Consider the following 22165-nt stretch of genomic DNA (forward strand, 5'->3'; position numbering starts at 1 on the left):
ATGAATTTGTCCCGATACCCTACACGTCCATCTGCTCACACAATTTGAAACGAGACTCATTCCACCACGCAACATGTATGCAGTCATCAACAGTCTAATGTCGGTGTTGACGGGCCTGGTTGAGGCGCTAAGCTTTGCCTCGTGCAGTCGTCAATGGACCACTAGTGGACCTTCGGCTCCGAACGCCCATACCGATGATGTATCGTTGAATGGTTCGCAAGCTGACACTTGTTGATGGCCCAGCATTGCAATCTGCAGGAATTTGCTGAAGGGTTGCACTTCTGTCATGGTACACGTCTCTCTTCATTCAACGTTAGTCTCGTGCTTGTAGGCTCTTTTTCCGACCGCTGCGATATGGAGGCTTGATGTTTTACCGGATTCCTGATATTCACAGTACACTCGGGAAATGGCCGTACGGGAAAATCCCCACTTTATGGCTGCCTTGTAGATGCTGTGTCCCAGCGCTCTTGCACCGACTACAGCACCACGCTCTAACTCAATTAAATCTTGATAATCTGTCATTGTTGCAGCAATAACCGATCTAACAAGTGTGCCAGACACTTGCTGTCGAATATAGGCGTTGCCGACCGGTGCGCCGTGTTCTGCCTAATTAAATATCTCTGTATTTGATCACGCATGCCTATATAAATTCCTTTGGCGTTTCAGTGTACCTTAAATCATTTTTTCGAAGAACTGATTTAGGGTAACTCTTTCCAAAATCCATGAATACTCTCATCATTATCTTATTCAACCATTTCCATCAAGTCGGTATTGAATATTTAACAGCTCAATTCTAGATAACAATTTCCTTATCATTCTGTTCCACGTCTGCTTCCCAACACACTTCCACTAATATCAATTCTCTCTCTGTGAATGCTTCAAGGCAGAGTTACTTTTGCAACACATTCGTAGGTAGCTAATGAACATAGCTTGCTCTCATATGTTAGCTTATCGGTATGTGAAAGTAAGAAGTTAACAATTCTGTAATGATCAAGATGACATGAATACCACACACTCACTAGATACAGTCTCCGCTGTCATAGCACAATCTGGAAATTCTATATGGTGATCATGCAGCGCCGAGGTGACTTTTTGAAAGCGCTGTCCAGCCTATCCTCCTGGCGTGGTTCCTTGCACATGTTCGACCGTCCCTTCTGCGAATTCTGCTAGGGTTGTTTTCCTGCTGGCTCTTAGGACCTGTAGTACATTCAGTTCACTATAGTAAATTATGATCTATATAACTGTTGGACATCACTAGTAATGTTTCAGATTTCATTATCAGTGAAGATTAATTTAGCCCGATTTAATGTGTCTTTTTATTTCGAATTTTACATCAGTAATGTGACAGTTTAAGAAATACGGTCGCCTAATAGACTGCACATGTTTTTCAGAACACACTGTTCTTGCTGAATATGGACACCCACAGCAGATGACCTCAACATGGGATAAACCCGCTGACATCGCCAGGTTTAGTGCACATTGTTGAATGTGGAGCTCTCCAGTGAACATTCCATATGTTGCCCGATATCTAACCAACGTCACCGTCAAGTACGATTCCAGTGGGCAGAGAATCATCGAGACTGGATCGTGCATCAATGGAAACATGACTCCTCATCGGATGAGTCACATTTCGTGCCACTCCGCAGATCGATGGGCATGCATGTCTGGAAACAGCGTCATCCATGCAAACCGCTTCTCAGAACATGCACCACTCTAGAGACACAGGCTAGTAGCGGCAGTTCTGTACTCTAGAGGAAATTTACCTGGGTTTACAATGGGACCTCCGATAATGACTGAAACCTACATTACAGCTGTGGACTACGTGAATATTATTGCGGATTGTGTGGATCCCTTCATATTGGACGTTTACGCTGTCAGAGATTGAACTTCCAGTAGGAAATCTGCCCAGGTCACATGGCTGTAACCGTGCTGCAGAGGAGTGAGGGGCACGTTGGGTAACTCACATAGCGTCTCAGCCTTCAAGTTTGCCTGATCCAAATCTGTTGCAACACGTGCAGGACTTTATTGAGTTAGGCACTGGACTCCCATTCGGGAGGACGACGGTTCAATCCCGCGTCCGGCCATCCTGATTTAGGTTTTCCGTGATTTCGCTAAATCACTCCAGGCAAATGCCGGGATGGTTCCTCTGAAAGGGCACGGCCGACTTCCTTCCCCATCCTTCCCTAATCCGATGAGACCGATGACCACGCTGTCTGGTCTCCTTCCCCAACCAAACAACCAACCAACCAACTCTATTGAGCATCAGCTCTGTGCTTACAAACCACCTCCTCGAAACTAAGTGACCTTGGCATAGCTATTTAATACCACATACCTCCGCAAATGCCACAGACACTTGTGGTTCTCTTACAGTCCAAACGTGGCACAATTTACCGTGATGCAGGTGGTCCTAAGGTTTAGTTCCATCACTGTATCTATATACAACTGCCAGTATCAGCTGAACTATGCTAAAACAGACTACACTACTGAAAATAAAATTTCTGACATGAATATATGGTAAAAAAAGTTATGTCTGTTAGTTTAGGCGCTGTTCTTTAAAATAAAACGTACTAAAGTACATATACTACAAATCTATCATGTGTAAAGCAGAATTTGATAAAACTACCAGTAGCTTGACTGGTTTTATGACTCACTGACGGTAGTCAGATTTATTTCATCAGCAGAGACAATAAACAATAAATGAGCTTTAGCCCTAACTTAATTGAAATGAAGCATTAAAATTCTTACATAAGTTCATGAAGTAGGAAATATGGACGACAACAGAGTTTAATTTGTATTGATTTATATATATGTTTCCTATTAGACACATATAATTTTAAGAAATTAATTAGCTATGTACCACTCTATGTAGTATCAGACTCATTTATGTAACAAATATTTAGTTAGGAATTTATATTATATCATTCTCTAATACTGTTTGTAGCTGAGTTTGTATTATTGTATAAAAACCACGTTTAGAGATAATTAGTATTTAATTAAGCAGCTTGTAAAGTTTCGGTCAGCTTATCTATTTACTTGTATTTACTCTTACATTTATTTCACATGACAAGAGACCCTTAAACATCACCAGGCACACTTAAAACGTGAAGAACATGTTTCATATAATGCAGGATCAGTACACCATAGTATTACTAGTTAAAATGTTGATTATAATTATAATAATAATTAAGGTATGGCTCCAGTAATTACATTGACCATAGTTCATAATTAGTACATAATAATAATAATAATATAATAAATCTGGATTATGAGTTGAAATCTAGGTACAAGCGCAAGTTGAAGTAGGGTGAAGTTAGGAGATTAATAGGATAAAAGAAAACAGTGAAAGAGGAGGATGAGGAAAGCTCGGATTATGTTATGAATGTGTGAGAAACACTGCAATGTAGTTGTACAGAAGGAAAACAGCAGTGATATTCCGAGAGGAAGGTTACAGCAATTGTAATAGATTATTGACCTGTGACTTGGCCAGTCTTATCGTTACTTCGATTATAACTAGTATCAGACTTAGTAAGCACAAATTCTTGCATAGTACAATGCTCAGAGAACTACTGAATCAAGTAGTGGCGTTGATTATTGTTTCGTGTCGTTTCATATAACTGTTTTCATAAACACATTGAGCAAGCTTAAAATAATCACTCATAATCGAAGGGTTTTTTTATTCATCAGGCTTCTGACTGGTTTGATGCAGCCCGCTACGAATTCCTCTACAGTGGCAACTCTTCATCCCAGAGTAGCACTTGCAACCTACGTCTTCAATTATTCGGTGGATGTATGACAATCTCCATCTTCGTCTACAGTTTTTACCCCTTACGTCCCCCTGTGGTACCATGGAATTTATTCCCTGATGCCTTAATAGATATCCTACCGTCCTGTCCCTTCTTCTTGTCAGTGTTTTCTATATAGTATTTTAAACATAGCTGCGCAACAGCAACGATTCCACGTAATAAGACTAAAAACATCCGACCAGTTGCAATGGATAAAGTAATCTTTCGACAGATTTAAACCTGTCTTCTTCAGAAGGCGGCAGTATTACATTAATATGGAATGATATATCATTGTCGTTTTTACAAATATCTGCATTGATCCATTAGTCCAAAATAAAATATAGCCCTGAAAATAGGGCTTGTCATGTAAATAAAAATTAGTACATGGATGTAGCAGAGCTCATAAGCGACTCTATATATTCCTTTCCACGCTGATTCTGCGCAGATCCTCCTCACACTTTATCAGTCCACCCAACATTCAACATCCCTCTGTAGCACCACATCTCAAATGATCCGGTTCTCTTCTGTTCCTGTTTCCGACAGTCCTTGTTTCACTAGCATACAAGCTGTGCACCAAACGGACAGTCTCAAAAATTTTTCCTTAATGTAAGGTGTATATTTGATACTAGTAGACAGGAATGCCCTTTTTGACAGTGCTAGTCTGCTTTTTATGTCCTCCTTACTTCTAATTCTCATTACCTTCGTCTTCCTTCGATACACTCTGAATCCATATTCTGTACTCATTAGAATGTTCATTTCATTCAATACATTCTATGATTCTTCTTTACTTTTACTGAGGATAGCAATGTCATCAGAGAATATTATTAGTCTTATCCTTTCTCCTTCTATCTTAGTTTCACTCTTCAATCTTTCTTTTATTTCCGTCATTGGTTGTTAGCTGTACAGATTGAACAGTAGGGTCGAAAGACTACATCCCTGTCTTACACCCTTATTAATCGGAGCACTTCGTCTTGGTAGTTCACTCTTACGGTTTCGTCTTGGCTCTTGTATATATTATATACTACGCGTCTCTCCCTACAGATTACCCCTATTTTTCTAAGAATTTTAACATCTTGCACCTGTTTATACTGTCGAATGCTTTTTCCAGGTCGACGACTCCTATGAACGTTTCTTGATTTTCCTTTAGTCTTGTATTGTATTTTATGCTAACCGGGGGCTGAGAAACGACGGAGAGGCTCCGTCCCCGCCGAAACCGCAGTAGTCCACAACCCCACAACGACTACCGCAGTACACTTCATCCCTCCACTGCCACACAGCGAACCACTCTTTCAGGGTTATTGTGTCGTTCGGCCCCCTCCAGGCAACGTCTCACTCCAGAGGAGTGTAACCCCTGTGTTTGCGTGCTTGAGTAATGATGGTGTACACGAACGTAGAGAACGTGTCTGCGCAGCAATCGCCGACACATTGTAGGTGAGGCGGAATAAGGGGAACCAGCCCGCATTCGCCGAGGCAGGTGGAAAACCGCCTAAAAACCACCCACAGACTGGCCGGTTCACCGGACCTCGACACAAGTCCGCCGGGCGGATTCGTGCCGCGGACCAGGCGCTCCTTCCCAATCCGGATAGCCGTGAGTTAGACCGCACGGCTAACCGGACGGGCCTTCCTTTAGTCTTTATTTCATTATCAACCGCAACATCAGAGTTGCCTCTGTGCAGCCTTTACCTTTCCTAAAGCAAACTGATCACCCTCTCATACTCGTACACCCAAAATTTGGTTTTCCATTCGTCTATATATTATTCTTGTCAGTAAATTGGATGGATGAGCTGTTAAACTGATTGTGCGACAATTCTCGCAGTTGTCGGCTCTTGCAATCTTCGGAATTGTGTGATTGATGTTGTTTCGAAAGTGAGACGGTATATCGTCAGATCCATATATTCTGTACATGAAAATATATAGTCGTTTTGTTGCTGTCTCCCCGAATGATTTTCGAAAATCTGATCGAATTTGACCTATCACTGCCGCCTTATTTGATCTTAAACCATCCAAAGTTCAATCAAAAGCTGTGTCTAATACTGGATCCCCTGTCTCTTCTATGTGGTCTCCTGTTTCTCCTTTTAACACTTCATCAGGCAAGTCTTCCCCTTCATAGAAGCCTTGAATGCATACATTCCATCTATTCGCCGTCTCCTCTATATTTGACAGTAGAATTACAATTGCAGTCTTAATGTTACCACCCTTGCTTTTAATATCACCTAGGAACATTTGGACTTTTCTGTGTGCTGTGTCAGTCCTTCCGACAATCGTTTCTATATCGATTTCTTCACATATTACGTTCAGCCATTTTGAATTAGCTTCCCCGCAATTCTTATTTTAATTACTGATTCATTAACACATTTCTTAATCAAACATTGCAATAATTTTGTCATAAGAGATTATTCAGTAAAGAATATGGATATGAGCAACCGACTGACTCAAAGAAAATGTTGAATGATATTCAGGCTAATATGTTACTAAGACACTGACAACAAAATGTCGAATTCATGCCTACCTACCCATATTTCTTAATTCCATAGTTCACCGGAAGACAGTGTACAGAGTTTTCGGAGATCTCGTCAACACTCAAGGTCCAGGTATCGAAAGAAGATGGCTGAGTGAAATTCTGTGTCGAAAGTCAGTGTCGAAAGAAGACGGGTGAGTTAAACTCAGCAACCAAAGAAGATGGTGGAGTAAAATTATTTCAAGAGGCAGACAATACCGTGTCTTAATAAGTGCACAGCCACTGTATCTCTTCGACTGACGGCTTTATTTATTAAGTTGTTAATCTCTTTTCACGTTGACTAGCTGGAAAGAAAGCTACGTCAGTATAAAATGATATGAAGTGCAGATGCTACGAATACGCAATCATTTGCCTTTAAGTAACATCATTCTACAGCAATTTTTGCTTGATTACATCTCGACTCCATTGAGACGACTGCACTTCCACATCCACGTTTCTTTGTGGGGAGGAGGGAGGGGGGAGGAGGGGAGTGTAACCTATTGGTTGGAACTACTATTGGCGATACACAAGTTATCTAAAATTAGACTACATCTCAAAGTGAAATTTTCATGCAAGGAACGCACTGTCTTACTATCGAACTACATCTTCGTTTCATGTTTAGGAGTTGAGACTTCTGATTTTAAGCCGTAAATACCGTGTCAGCCGAAACAGTATACCACAATATTCCAGATTAGTGTGGGCAAACGGAGAGTTACTTACGTAGCCGTTCCTCTGCCAGACCGAATCCAATTCTCTTCTACATTTTTCCAGGCTCCCGCAACTAAGAACGTATGTGACAGGTTGCTTATTCTCGACAAAACGAATCGTGACCTACATTGATTGCCTTTCGCTGCTAACAGCTATTTTCCAACACACTCTTTAATATACTGCTGTGCGTCAAAAAACACGACTTGCGCATCGACTTTTTTGTTACGCATGGCGCACTCCGTGACACAGGAAAAAATTGGAAACTTTTGATAATAAATCACAAAGTGACACGTTATTCAAATTAACTCCCATTCAGAGCGTTTGAAATATAATCCCTTGTCAGCGGTTGACCGCCCGATAACTATTTTGATTCAGGAGTGTGAGTAATCGCTTCCATAAATTGTCTTTAAAATAACGATTAAATGTGAGAAACAATAGCGAACGATTTGCGACGCTACGAGTTTGAATTTTACCTGGTCTCTGTCATGTAGACTGCAGTATATGGCCCGTTCCTATATGGCGTAATTTGTGGTGTTCTCTCAGTTCATTTCTTTTGCAAACAACCCAGCGCTTTCCAACGGAACTTCTCTTCAGAGTTATATTCCTATTCGTATGACACTTGACTTACGTGAAGGGATACTGTTGATGTGTGACATGTTACTAAATTATCATCAGAGAGCTTTCAAAGTAATTGGGGAATTAATTTCTAAGTAGAGATTATGAATAAGTATCTTCCTCATCATGGAGGCGCACCGTGTCGGTGGTCACGGTACGTCTTCCGCATGCCATCTTTGCTTCTAGAGGAGGGTGTGCCGTTTGTACGTAAGCAAGTGGCAGAGCGAGGCGGTGGTCGGACGGTGGCAGGTGGCGGAGCAGGAAGGGCTATTCAGATAAGGCGTGTTGTGTTTTGAGAATTGCGATTTGTCTGGCGGACGACTGGACTTCAGTATTCCGAGAGTAAGTGTTCATCCTCGGGGCTCCGGAGGACACGAGGTGGCCGAAGCTATTCCTACCGCGGAAATCCGTGGCTGCGGCGCCTTGGTTAAGTGGAAGTGCGCCGCCTTAGAACTACGGTGAGGTACCTTACTTCTGTCGAGTGAATTTCGGGACAGTGTAAGGTTCACAAATTGTTCCTTTTCCAGTGCGTCGTGGTCTGCCGATGGGCCTTACCCGCCTTCATGGCTGTTCGAATAAAAGTATCGGCTCAGTCTTCATGCTTGTTTCAGCCCCGGTCGTGGGTGAGTCGAGTGCGTGTTTAAGAGGTTTGCACGTGTTTGAGATTCTGCTTATTATACCTGCGTAAATTTGTGATTTTGTATAAGTAAGACATACTGTGTTTTTGCCTTCTTGTACACTGAAGAACCAAGAAACTAGTAAACCTTCTTAATATCGTGTAGGACCCTCGCGACCACGCAGAAGAGCATGAATACGATATGGAATGGACTCGACCAATGTCTGAAGTAATGCTGGAGAGATCTGATACCATGAATCCGTGATTTTACTAGGGGTGGAGACCTATTCTGAACAGCAACGTAGCGAGGTATCCCAGATACGTTCAATAATGTTCATGTCTGGTAGGCAGCGAAAGTGTTTAAACTCAGGAGAGTATTCCTCGAGCCGCCCCATAGCAGTTCAGGACGTTTGGAGTGTCGCATTGTCCTGCTAGAATTGCCCAAGCCCATCGGAATGCACAGTGAACTTGAATGGATGCAGGCGATGAGGCAGGATGCTTACGAACCTGTCACCTGTCAGAGTCGTATCTAGACGTGTCAGGGTCTCATATCATACCACAGCGCACGCCCCACACCATTACATAGACTCCAGCAGTTTGCAAACTCCGCTGCCAGATGGAGAGTCCGTGGATCCATGAAGTTGTGTCCATATTCGTAAGCGTCCATCCACTCGATACACTGATTAACGCCACTCGTCCGACCAGGCAACATGTTTCCAGTCAACAACAGTGAAATTTCGGTGTTGATGGACCCATGCGAGTCGTTGAGCTTTGTGTCGTGCAGTCGTAATCGGTACACGAGTGAACCTTCGGCTCCGAAAGCCAATATCGATGTTGTTTCGTTGAATGGTTCGCACGTTGACGTTTGACGGCCCAGCACTGAAATCTACAGGAATTTGCGGAAGGCTTGCACTTCTGTCACGATGAACGATTCTCTTCAGTCGATTTTGTCTCGTTCTAGCAGGCTTTTTTTACCGCCACAGTGATGTCGGAGACTTGAGGTTTTAGCAGGCCGTGTGGCCGTGCGGTTCTAGGCGCTTCAGTCTGGAACCGCGTGACCGCTGCGGTCGCAGGTTCGAATCCTGCCTGGGGATTAGATGTGTGTGATGTCCTTAGGTTAGTTAGGTTTAAGTAGTTCTAAGTTCTACGGGACTGGTGACCTCAGACGTTAAGTCCCATAGTGCTCAGAGCTATTTCAACCATTTTTTTTTATGTTTTACTGGATTACTGATATTCACGGTACACTCGTAAAATGGCCGTACGGGAAAATCCCTACTTCATCGGTCACCGGTACCTCGGAGGTGCTATGTCCCATCACTCGTGCGCCGACTATAACATCACGTTCTAGTTCACTTAAATCCTGATAACCTGCCGTTGTAGCAGCAGTAACCGATCTAATCGCACTGAGCCAGACAGTTGTTGACCTATACAGGAGTGGCCGACCGCAACGTCCCATCTGCCTGTTTATATATCTCTGTATTTGAATACGTATGCCAAAATCAACTTCTTTGGAGCTTCATTGTATATGATAGCATTGTGGACTTTATAAGCTATCTCATATATTGTTGTGCGTGACTTTGATGCTTGCTAATTAACTTGTTAATTGTGGGATAAAAGCCTTCGTGCCATTTTCTTGGTGTTTAAGGTACTGTCTTCTAATGAAATCGAAGTTCGTTAACCAACCGCTGCATATATTTAAATCTTGCTGATTTTCCGTCCCACGTAGCGTCACCTTGTTACCCTTACGGCACAGGGCGTTGTTTTGAAACTGAACTGCGGTTGCCGGGCGAATCTTCTCATGTCGCCGTTGAAATTTTGGAGTGGCTTCAGTAATAAGGTTTGTTAATAGAGCAGTTTTTTGCTTCTGCCTCCTTATTGGAACATAGGTGTGTAATAACGCTCGTAGCCATATTGTGTTCAGTTCCATGACTGAGGAGCTAATGATCAAGATTTGATTATTTTTTTGAACTTAAAGATCCATTTAATTGTCAGGTAGTACTAGCAGTAATTGGCACCATGTGCAGAGTTGTCTCGATTATGCGGGAGCTGTCTATATTTGATTTACGCTGAGTAACTACCTGGGTGCAACCGGCTTGGATTCTGAGGTCGCGGGTTGCGCAGCCTCTTGATCAACAACACCCGCGTGGGCCAAGAAAACAGCTTGACGCAACGTTGTACTTGTCTTGGCTTTTTTTAAAATTATGTATCTTTTGAAACCTCTGTGTGTTTGTGTGTGCGTGCGTACCTCTTTTGCGAGAACTGGATGTAAATCTTAAGGTTATTGATTTAGTAAGTTTCTATTCCTTTGGTCAGTAATGCTATGGACATTGCTCGATACCAAGCAAGTGTAAATCAGTAAACAGGCTGTCAGGAAATACGATAAGGTAAATTGGTAAATTGTTTCTGTCTCAAATTCTTTTTATTGCTTTTAAGCATAGATACTGTATTAAGTTATTTTATCTTTCTTCTGTTACATAAGCTTCTATATCCTAATAATTGCATGATATCTCATATGGGAATTGAAACTTTGTAATAAGTCACTTGTTGAAAGTATTTGCTTCCATAACTGTGACACTTAAGTGCAAAGCTCATTTGTTGTCTTTGAACATAGATATTTTCATAACCACACACAAGATTTAGGGTTTCCTATGTTTTCAACAGTACTATGAGGCATTTTGGCAGCGTATTAAATACTTGAATGGAAAGTAAACACTGCTGCACATGTTCGGAGATATGCCCATTTATGAAATATGATCACTTTTGAGATTTGTTGTTGTACTTCTTAACAGTTTTTTCTATTTTTTTATTTTTTAACTAGTCGTTGGAAGCTTGGAAGCAAAATTTTATTAAGTGGCTTGATTTGATCTTTTAAGCACACATTTTTCAATGAATATAATACCGGTCACGATAGATGCTCTACCCTTACTTTGGCCTAGCCCCCCTCCCTCCTATACGTCACGCAGTAGATCTGTATGAACCATTACGATGTAGTTATCTTATTCAAGCTCTCACAGAACTTTATGATGAATGCCAGTTGAAATAAAACACAGAGACGACGGAGACCACGTTCTGACAGCAGATATGGAGACGGTGAGTTAATATTATAAATGCGAAGATTGTGGCCAACTCCACTTTAAATAGAATAGTTGTCATTTTCACCTCAATGTCAGCTAGCAAACACACCAGCGTGTTTCACCCTGCAACAAGCTAACAACCTATTATGTCAGTCCAAAATTCTTAGATATAACATTTGATCATCTCCTGAATCGTAAATACCACTTACGTCCTACAACGACGAGGATCAGAGCGAAAATCGAGAGTAAGTTTAAGCGTGCTCCATTGCTACAGTAGTACTCTTCTATTAGCATGCGGTAGTCGGCGAATCTGACTGCCTGAGTCCTCCGGTATGTTACGTACTTTTTATCCGCGGCGGGAGCATTTACGAACCGAACCGGTATCGTTCCACAACGTAACGAGCGGGCATGAGAAGTGACACCTCTCTTGATCTAGAAGTGTTAGTCGGATCGCTGTGACGGTGTTCAGAAGAGTGGGAAGAATTGTGTAAGGAAGCTGAGCGGTTATCACTTAATAAGTAATGCAGTAAAAGCCGAAACTAGTATAGAAGAGTCATGCTCAATGAAATGGTGACTTCTGCGGGATGACAGATTATCACTGTGAATTGTAATAGTGCGAGTGAGGAGGGGACAGTTAGGAACCTAATGGTAGTAAACGAATAAACCAAGATTATATACATCGTCTTGTCATTTTATGCAAAATCTTAATAGCTGTAGTTACCGAGCTTATATCAATTAATTACAGACAAGTCACGAATAAAAGGTAGACGGTTTATTTCCGTGGCGAATGCGATCTTCTGTAAGTCGACCCTCTTAAACGTCCGATTGCCAAAATATTAAATGGATTGTACTGTAAGTGAAATTCAAAACGGAGCTCTTAAACAAGAGAATTGGCAAGAATAATACATGGAGCTGAAGCCGATATTCTAGCACCGCCGCAAAACTCGTGGTGTATTCTGTTATCGTGTATTGTCACCCGTCTTGATGGAATGACAAACCAAGAGAGAAGTAAGACAGGGAAGCAGTCTCTCTCGTACTCTGCAGTTCGAGCTGAGCAGTGAGCAGTGTCGCCAGACTGTATTAGTTATTTAAACTCAACTGGAAACAGCGTTGTTCATTGTAATCGCTAGCTCAGTTCTGCAATTAAAACGTTACGCTTGGTATCAATACAGAAGAACTTACTGAAGTATTGTTCAACCACGCTACATTAACAAAGTAATCAACTATATTCATCTGCACATGGGGCGTAGAGTTTGTGGCATTACTCGTCCTAAATAATTAGCACTTCAGTCATTCTACTGAATTGATATTTATCTTATTTCCACTCTCCGGAAACTACATACTGTTATTTTCACCTGCTTCCATTCTACGCTGCTCTGCTGCTTTGAATCCTTCCCATAAGCCTACTTGATACTCAGATTTCAAAAAGTGTAACACATTCAATTTCGTAAATTATGAAGAAGGCGAGGCATTGAGTAGTAGCGATTGTAGGCTGATAATGGACATTGGAATTAAACATAGAAACTGTTATTGAAAGTTCATTGTTCGCGCAACAGTTGTATATTACTTTGTTAAAAGCAACCTGTTTCGGTGAGAAAACAGCCATAGGTATAAAACGACATCCTCTAAAACCCTTGTGTCCAGTCATGAAAACTTGTACTTAGACGTACGTTAAAGATCAACTGCAGCAAAACCATAAATTCAAGGAAGTGTCCAATTCAGACATAAGGTAACAGCTTAGTGGACAAAATACATGGCCCCTTAAGAATCTAGAAAGCATCAACATTCATTACATCACAACTATAACGAACAGCACGTTCTGTGAATAAGATTTGAAACGAAGACATCGTTCTTGCCGGCAGTGTTTTTCGATCTTGGGAGTTTGCTTACACAAACCTAATTACAGCGTCGGTGCTGAAAGTTCCGAGACTGATGTTATTGCTGGCGTATAAGTGACGTCAGTGCAGTAACTACAGTGTCAGCTTGAACTAACAACCGTAAACTGAAGTGAACACGACAAGCGAGTTGAGAGCTAGCATTGTTAAATAGTGCACGTGCGACTGTAGTGTGACAGCGTGACATAAATAGCAATAGAACAACATTTATAAATGAAATGTCCAAGACATTCTGAGATTCTCCATAATATTTTGAAGAAGAGAAATGTGTGTGCAAAGTGCGTTTCCACGCCATAGCTCAAGAACAAAGACAATTACTTGCGGTCACCTGCCGTGACTTGATTGAAATGCAAAATGCAGACAGTTTCTTTGCGGAAAAATCATCGTGGGTAATGAGACTCGTGTCATGAATACGAACCTACTGCAAAACGACAAAGTTCAGAAATTGACATGAAGGTTCAACGCTTTGACGACATAACCGATAGTCAGGCCACAGCGACCCACAACTTAAGGGGAGACTCAAATGGATCTGAGCACTATGGGACTTAACATCTGAGGTCATCAGTCTCCTAGACTTAGAATTTCTTAAACGTAACTAACCTAAGGATTTCACACACATCCATGCTCGAGGCAGGATTCGAACCTGTGACCGTAGTGGTCGAGCGGATCCAGACTGAAGCCCCTAGAACCGCTCGGCCACATCGGCGGGTAACTTAAGGGGAGGTTTACTATCTTTGGCCCGAAAAAATCATGATCTTTCAGAATGTTTTTCTCGGGATATGTTATAGATATCAACGTCAAACTTGGTCAAAATGTTTATTGACACTGAGAAATATTTTCGACAGCAAATGTCGAAGAGCAAAGGCGGAAGTGACGAAACAAAATCTCTATGTAGTCCTCCACCCGAGGTATGTCACAGATGACCCGGCTGGGCTGAAATCAAAATTAAGTTGACGTTGGCGAAATGTATAAGATTCTTTAGGAGTTGTACCTCGCTTAAGTTATTTGGAACATAGGAAACAAAATGGCGTCCATTTGAAGAAAATAAAGTTTTTTCATAGGTTTTTCGATTCGTTGGTCAAGTAAAAATATTGATAGTTAATGGATCGGAATAAAAGTGGTGCAACTCCGACACAATTTAGTTAGCATCGCCGGAAACAATGAAGCCAATCGGTTCACTAGATTTTAAGTTACATACCGGGCGATAAAAAAAAAATGTCATTTCGAGAGCGGTAGCGTTCTCGCTTCCCACGCCCGGGTTCCCGGGTTCGATTCCCGGCGGGGCCAGAGATTTTCTCTGCCTCGTGATGACTGGGTGTTGTGTGCTGTCCTTAGGTTAGTTAGGTTTAAGTAGTTGTAAGTTCTAAGGGACTGATGACCATAGATGTTAAGCCCCACAGTGCTCAGAGCCATTTGAACCATTTGAATCATTTCGAGAAAAACGCGTGTGAAGTTTTGGATACATATAAATGGAATATTATGCAACTTACGATCAATTTGCTATTCCGGGTCCATAAAGTAGTCCTTCCTCTTCCTCATAGAGGGCATTCTGCTCAGTCTGGGCCATCCTGCGCTGCTCCATAGCCGCTCGTACGCCCGGTGACGAGCGGTTTTCGTCCGCTTGAATCCGGTGGTCGTCCGAACGCTTGGCGAACTGTGTCGAATAGAGTCCCAGGGTGACTCCATCGTTGTCAAGGTCTTCAGAATTGCTGAATACCCTTCGTTGAAGCTGCTCACTGCCAGAAAATTCGTAATCTCCAGAGTCTTCGCACCAGAATACCAATGGTTGGGGGCTAACTTCCAATCACACGCGTTTAAACTTTCATTTGAATTTTGTGTGTTTCCTCCCAAGCACCGGTACAATAACTCGTCCTCCGAAAGGGCCTCGTAGATCGGATGGATCACTTTAACTTCATGGGGGAACGGCTGGTCTTGTTGATATTCGTCCATACGTCCGGTGGCCTCTGCGATGCGCCACTTGCACCAACTAGTTTCCCTAACCGGACGATTTTGGTGTTGTGGGTGGTCATCCGCTGGAGACTTGTGGCAATACGTTGCCAAAATTGCCTTCTTTATCCGTTCCACCGAATTGAAATGCCGTCGGACTGCCAAGCCGTTGTAAGTCGTAAGCGCCTTGGTCCCTTTATCAGTTTTAGTCATGGGCAAGCACATAGAACAGTTTTTCGCGGCTACAAAGTCGAAATTCCCAAAACAAAAGTAATGTTTGACAAACGCCAATTTCAGGCAGGTGCATTTTTTTGTTCAACCGTGAATAACAAACGTTTCCGTTCCATATTCGGATAAACTGCTTCAGGGGTGGATTCTAAACAGTTTCATGGATCCAAAACAGCAATTAAAAAAATTGATTGTTTGAACCAAAAGATAGTAACCATCCCCTTAAACAGCATACCAAGGGAGGAATTTTTCTGACCGTTTCAGGTGGTTTTATAACCGTCCTGTGCGCTGTACTCAAGCATTAGAATAATTATCTTAGTGTTTTTTTTTATTTTCTGTCCATTCAGTCTCGAAGTTTTTTTAGCTACCGTGGTAGGTGGCCATTGTTCACGTCAATTACAATTTGTAGAGTTGCCTGAAGAGCGAGCGTAATTCTGTTCATATTGTTCTTTACCTAACACAAGACAACATGAAATTAACGCATTCTAGTATGTGTCTCTTACTATTAACTTACCCTTCTACTGCTCTTTTCAGGTCCAGTTTTAATTTTTCTTGAAGATCAGTACAGATCGTAGGCCCTCCTTCACTAATTATAAGCCGGCCGCGGTGGTCTAGCGGTTCTGGCGCTGCAGTCCGGAACCGCGGGACTGCTACGGTCGCAGGTTCGAATCCTGCCTCGGGCATGGGTGTGTGTGATGTTCTTAGGTTAGTTAGGTTTAAGTAGTTCTAAGTTCTAGGGGACTTATGACCTAAGATGTTGAGTCCCATAGTGCTCAGAGCCATTTGAACCATTTTTGAACTAATTATAACTAGTCGGAGTTATTCCTAAAGTTTTGGCTATCGGACCTTTAAGGGAGATATTTGCAACACACCACGGTCACATAGGACATAAACTGCAACCTAACTGTGAGTGACGTGCATGTAATTACCTACTACAATATTAATCATAAATGATGGTATGAATCATCTGCTGTAAAATATTATGTCTTTGTAAGTAATTTATTCAACTTTTAACAGCAGAACTACACCTAAACATATCTCACTCTTTCACATCGATGAAGTTCACAAATTAAAATCCATTCAGTCATAAAACTCAAAGACTCTTTACCCTTTATATGTTAATTAATTTCACCCCTCAGTACAACCAGAAAACATTTTCGAATTTAAGTTTGCGAATTTTTTGCTCCACACTCATTCAATGGATGTTAATAGAGAGACGTAAACCCCCTCCTGACATCGCGATTTTTCGCTGCTGACTGGCCTTGCACACTAAGTCAGTCGAGGCTTAAACACAAAATTTTTCCTGTGTATGTGACTCTCTGCTTCCACTGTATTACAATCTGAATTACATTACAGCATCCCTTCGTCTCCCACGCCAGCCGCTGTGGCCGAGCGGTTCTAGGTGCTTTAGTCTGGAAAAGCGCTGCTGCTACGGTCTCAAGGTCGAATTCTGCCTCTGGCATGGATGTGTGTGATGTCTTAGGTTAGTTAGGTTTAAGTAGTTCTATTTCTAGGGGACTGATGACCTCAGATGTTACGTCCCATAGTGCTTATGGCCTTTTGAACAGGGCCATTCGAACCATTTGTCTCCAATGATTAAAATACGGTATCGTCAATCGATAAACGGTCTTCTTTTCCGCAGTAATAAAGTCATAGATTTTCTTTCATCAGATTAAGACGGGTACTCCTATAATACTTTCTGTTGTCCGTCTGACCCATCTCAGTTCATACTGACATACTGAGAGTAATTCATTAGTGATTATGCCCACCATTTTTTGAGTCATTCATCTTCCTGCTGTTCTGAAGCGGGCTGCCACTAATTCCTTTCCTGTGCCAACATCTTCATTTCAGAGTAGCACTTGGAACCTGCATCCTCGGTTATTTGCTGCATGTACTCAAATCTCTGCCTTCCCCTGCGGCTTTCACCACAATACAGCTCCATCTAGTACATGGAAGCCATTCCCTTATGTCTTACCACAGGTCTATCATCCTGTCCCTTCTTTTTGTCAGTGATTTCCATATATCCTTCCACGCCGTTTCTGCGGAGAACCTCCATATTCTTTACCTTAACAGTGCACCTAATTTTCAACTTTCGTCTGTAGCACCACATCTCAAATGCTTGTATTCTCCTCTATTCCGGTTTTCCCACTGTCGTCGCATCACTATTACACAATGCTTTGGTTCGAACAAACATTCTCTGAAATTTCTTCATCAAATCTATGGTCAAGAAAACATTTTTGCCAGTGCTATTCTGCTTCTTGTGTGCTCCTTGCTTTGTCCATCATGGTATAATTAGCTGTCTAGGCACCTAAATTAGTTAACTTCATCTACCATGTGATCACAAATTCTGATTATTAAGTTTATGGTTGTTCTCATTTCTGCTGCTTTCAATGCTTTCGTCTTCCTTTCAGCTAGTCTCAATCCTTAGCCTGTTCTCATTAGATTGTTCATTCCAATCAATATATCCTGTAATTCTTCTTCTTTTTACTGAGGACTGGAGTATCCTCAGTGACTCTTGGCATCTGTAGCCTTCCAGCTTGCATTTTAATCCCACTCTTCAACCTCCCCTTTATTTACGTTATTGCTTCTTCGATGTACAGATTTAACAACAGGGGCAAAAGGCTTGGGTTGTATGTCCTATTGCTACCTCTCGGTTCTTGTACGTATTATGTATGAACAATCTTTCCCTAGAGCTTACCCCTACTTTTGGCAGAATTACGAAAACGTTGCATCGTTTCACATTGTCGAACGCTGTCTCCAGATCGAGAGACCTTATGATCGTGTCTTAATTTTTCATCAGTCTTGTTTGCATTATCTACCCCAACGTCAGGACTGCCTGACTGGTGCCTTCACATTTCCTAAAGCCAAACTTCTCGTCATCACATCCTCATTCTTATGTATATTATTCTTGTCATCAGCTTGGATGCATGAGCTATTAAGGTGACTGTGGTATAGTTCTCGCACTTGTCACCTCTTGCAACATTCGGTATCGTTTGACTGAAGATTTTCCTGAAGTCATATCGTGTCCCACCAGACTCATACATTCTATACACCGACATTAATAGTCATTCTGTTGCCACTCCCCCCCCCCCCCCCCCACAATGATTTCAGAAGTTCTGATGGTACGGAACCTATCTCTTCTGCCTTATTTGATCAGAAGTCTTTGAAGACTGTTTCACTTATGGGCCCCTTGTCTCTTCTCCACCGATTCCTATTTCTTCTTCTATCACGTTACAAACAAACCCCTCCCCCCCTCCCTATAGGCCTTGAATGCGTTGCTTCCATTTATTCTCTGTCCCCTCTCTGTTCGACAGTTGGATTCTCATTGCAATTAATATTATCGCCCTGCTATTAAATCCACCGACGGTTGTTTTGACTTCCGTTTATGCTGAGTCAGTCTTGCCGACAATCATTTATTTTTCATTTTCTTCGTATTTTTCTTGCATCCATTTCACCTTAGCTTCGCTGCACTTCCTTTTCATTTCGTTCGTAAATGAATTGTATTTCTGCTCTCCTGAATTTCCCTAAATATTTTTCTGTACCCCTCTTTCTTCGTTCAACTTACAGTACTTCTTCTTAGCAATTAACTTACTTGTACTTATGTTTTCCTTTCCCAATTCTGTGGTTGCCCTTTCTAGAGATGTTCATTACTCTTCAACTACTGAGCTATTCATTATCATTGTATCTCTAATTCACCTATAGTTTTATTCATAAGCGTTTTCTGCTGTTGTAGAGTCATATATCTTCCGCATCATTTGGTGATAGCTCCTTAGATGTTTTCTGATTTACGGTTATCCTGTTGTTCTGAATGTCAAAATCATAGAACTCTGTAATGGAACTAGACAATCTACTGGTGATTTTCTATACAACCGCAGTCTTACTAACAACGTATTTATCTCAACTGATGATGACTTCATACGGAGGCAAAACCAGTTCACGGTACTTCGGGTGAAACGTGGGGCTTCAAATGCATAAACCAAATTATTAGCATAGTCTACACTGTTTCATTTTGCATTCCAAATTTGCTGAAGACATGGTTACTGTCATGTATAGTGTCTCGCTTGAGGAATAGTTAATATTCAGGTATATGACAGGAATGATTGTGCGAAGCCAAAGCTTTTCTATAGACATATGCCCCATTTCGAATGTCTCCAGGGTAGAACACCAGCAATGTACGTTGTTATTGATTTTCAGTATTATTCAGCACATGGTCATCATTTACAGCGTTCGACAGCACTGTAGAGGAAGACGAGACAAACAATTTGATACACAACATTCCTGGTCCATCTAGTAACCGAACTACCACAAACTGGCCTACAAGAAAATCGGAAAACTTCCGGAATAGGGCATATGTCCTTCACATGAGCGATCATGTCGTATCGCTGAAAACTGACTATGTCCTCTGGGGACTGCTGTATCATTAAATGATAAACACACCACTACACGGTTTCTAAAATACTTCAACATTTCATTCTGGTATATTGAATGGCAGTGAGGTGTAAGGACAGGAAATAATGTGTTCACCAGTACTATTACGTAAAACAAGGTGCTGCGCGTGAGTAGCCAGTGTGAAGCAATATGATGGGTCGGGTGGACGCACCATTACACAGCAGATATAGTACGTGAACGTAAAGGTATAGGGAGGGTTAAATATCTTTACAGCAAATATAGCGCAATTGTGCTAACAAACCTGTACGCATGGAGAGCGTATGAAGGCCATAGTGTCGATCGAGATAGAGAACTGGGCTGACCACGCTCTACACGTCGATCAGCAAGCAAGACAACACCGATCTTCGTTTGTACCCCTTTCATTCAAAAGCCAGTGTTCACTCTTACCGTACTTTATCACCGCCTAAACGGTAACCCTCAGCCTGAATTCCCGACCTATGTACCACTGTCACTAAATAAGTCATACACGTGCCCATTTAAAACTGCCTAACTTCAGCTGCCAGTTATAGTGTGTAGCTTCTCGTTCCAGAGCGCCTGTCAATCGCATGCCACTTCGGTGATTTACGTCTCCCTAACCTACAGCACTCACACCGGGATACGTGATCGACATCTTAACGTGGAATCCGAATCGCATGTCATTCTTACACTGCGTACTTAAATGTAGCCTGAAATATTCTTTGATTTCAACTGGTTCGATCCCCCGTCCTTCCGATTCCTACGCACATGCCTTATCGCTAGACCACCAGGAAAACTTTCTAAGCTTATATGACATATCCGCACTGATTTCCACTTACAACCTGCAGGAATCGTTGTTATTCAAGAGTAATGTTTCGTAAACGTAACTTCTATTTACCGTTGAGTACGACTGAATGTGCATTTGTGCTGAATACAGTTTTAGTACAGAACTGTGAATACAAACAGGAATGTGTAAAAACTGTTATTCTTATTTTTATAAGTGTTCAGTCCAGTAACTCACTGACTGGGCTGAGTGCATGTTGCACCCTAATAATCTACATCTACATCTACGTGGATAATCTGCAAATCACATTCAAGTGCCTGTCAGAGGGTTCATGGAACCACCTTCACAATTCTATATTATTCCAATCTCGTACAGCCCGCGTGAAAAGAATGAACACCCGTATCTTTCCGTACGAGCTCTGATTTCCCTTGATTTATTAAAATACCATTCTCCACTGAGCAGGCTTTGAGCAGTTCTTCACTTCATCTCCACACAATCTACTGTATGTTTCTTCAGTAGTAAACCCCATTATTTCACGGACTTCCTGTATACGAAACGAAAATGTTGACTCATATGATCCAATGAAGTACATTTCATCTGGGCAAATCATTTGCTCTATAATGGAACACCTTCAACTTTGTTCTTCTCTTTCACTTTAGCTGGGGCTTTGTATCTTAACACATTCTAACCCCTCAGAAATGATTTCAGTTCTTTAAACTCTTGTTTTCGAGCATCTGTTGCGATAAATACTGTGTCAAACTCCAAATTCTTTAACAACTCGGAGATCTGTTGGGCTGCTCCCTTGATACTGGGTACATCTTTTGCTCTTGCCCAGACAAAATCTTTTCTTCTCAGATGTACACACAAGTATGGTCCACCGTGTGCTTCAGAAAATCCCTTTTCCATCTTGCAGTCCCTTGGCCTTACTGTACCATCAGTGACATCATCAGAGTCAAGAAAATCTTTCCAGGATTCTGTTTCTATCTCAACAAGTGCCAATGCAAATCTCATACTCCTCCTAACTTCCCAGTATACTTTATCACCAAATGCATCATACAGAGAAATTTTTGCATGATCAGTCATGACTGCTCTGTTATGTATGTTATTCAGAATGTCAACCAGAAGCGAGCCATGTCCATGAAACGAGATGCGTTTCAGATCTGTAGCTGTGAGGTTTGAATAGCCCCAGAAGTTTCCTCTCCACATCCCATCTTTTGTTCCCTTCCTGTAAGGAATGCCCTGAGGGCACTCATCAATACTACATCTTTCTTCAAAATTTTCATCTTTCCATAGGTCCTTTGGGTGTTTTAGATAGAAAACATGGTCAAATATAGTTGTGTTTACTTCGGGTAAAAAATCTGTCATTTCCACAAGTGGGGTAAATTTTTTTAGGCTCTCTATGTCATTTCCAAAACCGGGGTAATTTGTTTGAGGCTCTCTATGTCATTACCATGGTAATAACCTTTTGGACAACTTTTCCTTTGTTACTGAAATTCTGGTAGAGAATTTTTGGGTTTCAGTGTACACTCGATTTGTCTGCCGGTGGCGTCATGCGAAATGTGGTGGCCGCCCTGAGTACAGCTATCGAGTAAGCAGGGTGCAGTCGTCTGAAACT

General features: G+C 41.8%; 1 protein-coding gene across 1 annotated transcript; it reads right to left on the reverse strand.

The window, feature by feature from the left end:
- Nucleotides 1-21234: 21234 nt before the first annotated feature.
- LOC124805714 (GDP-fucose protein O-fucosyltransferase 2-like) lies at nt 21235-21915 on the reverse strand. The gene has a single exon (XM_047266284.1). The coding sequence runs from the start codon at nt 21913-21915 to the stop codon at nt 21235-21237; it is 681 nt and encodes a 226-aa protein (XP_047122240.1).
- Between the last annotated feature and the right edge of the window lie 250 nt (nt 21916-22165).

The sequence above is a fragment of the Schistocerca piceifrons genome, chromosome 7, assembly GCF_021461385.2.
Source record: "Schistocerca piceifrons isolate TAMUIC-IGC-003096 chromosome 7, iqSchPice1.1, whole genome shotgun sequence".
Classification (NCBI taxonomy): domain Eukaryota; kingdom Metazoa; phylum Arthropoda; class Insecta; order Orthoptera; family Acrididae; genus Schistocerca; species Schistocerca piceifrons.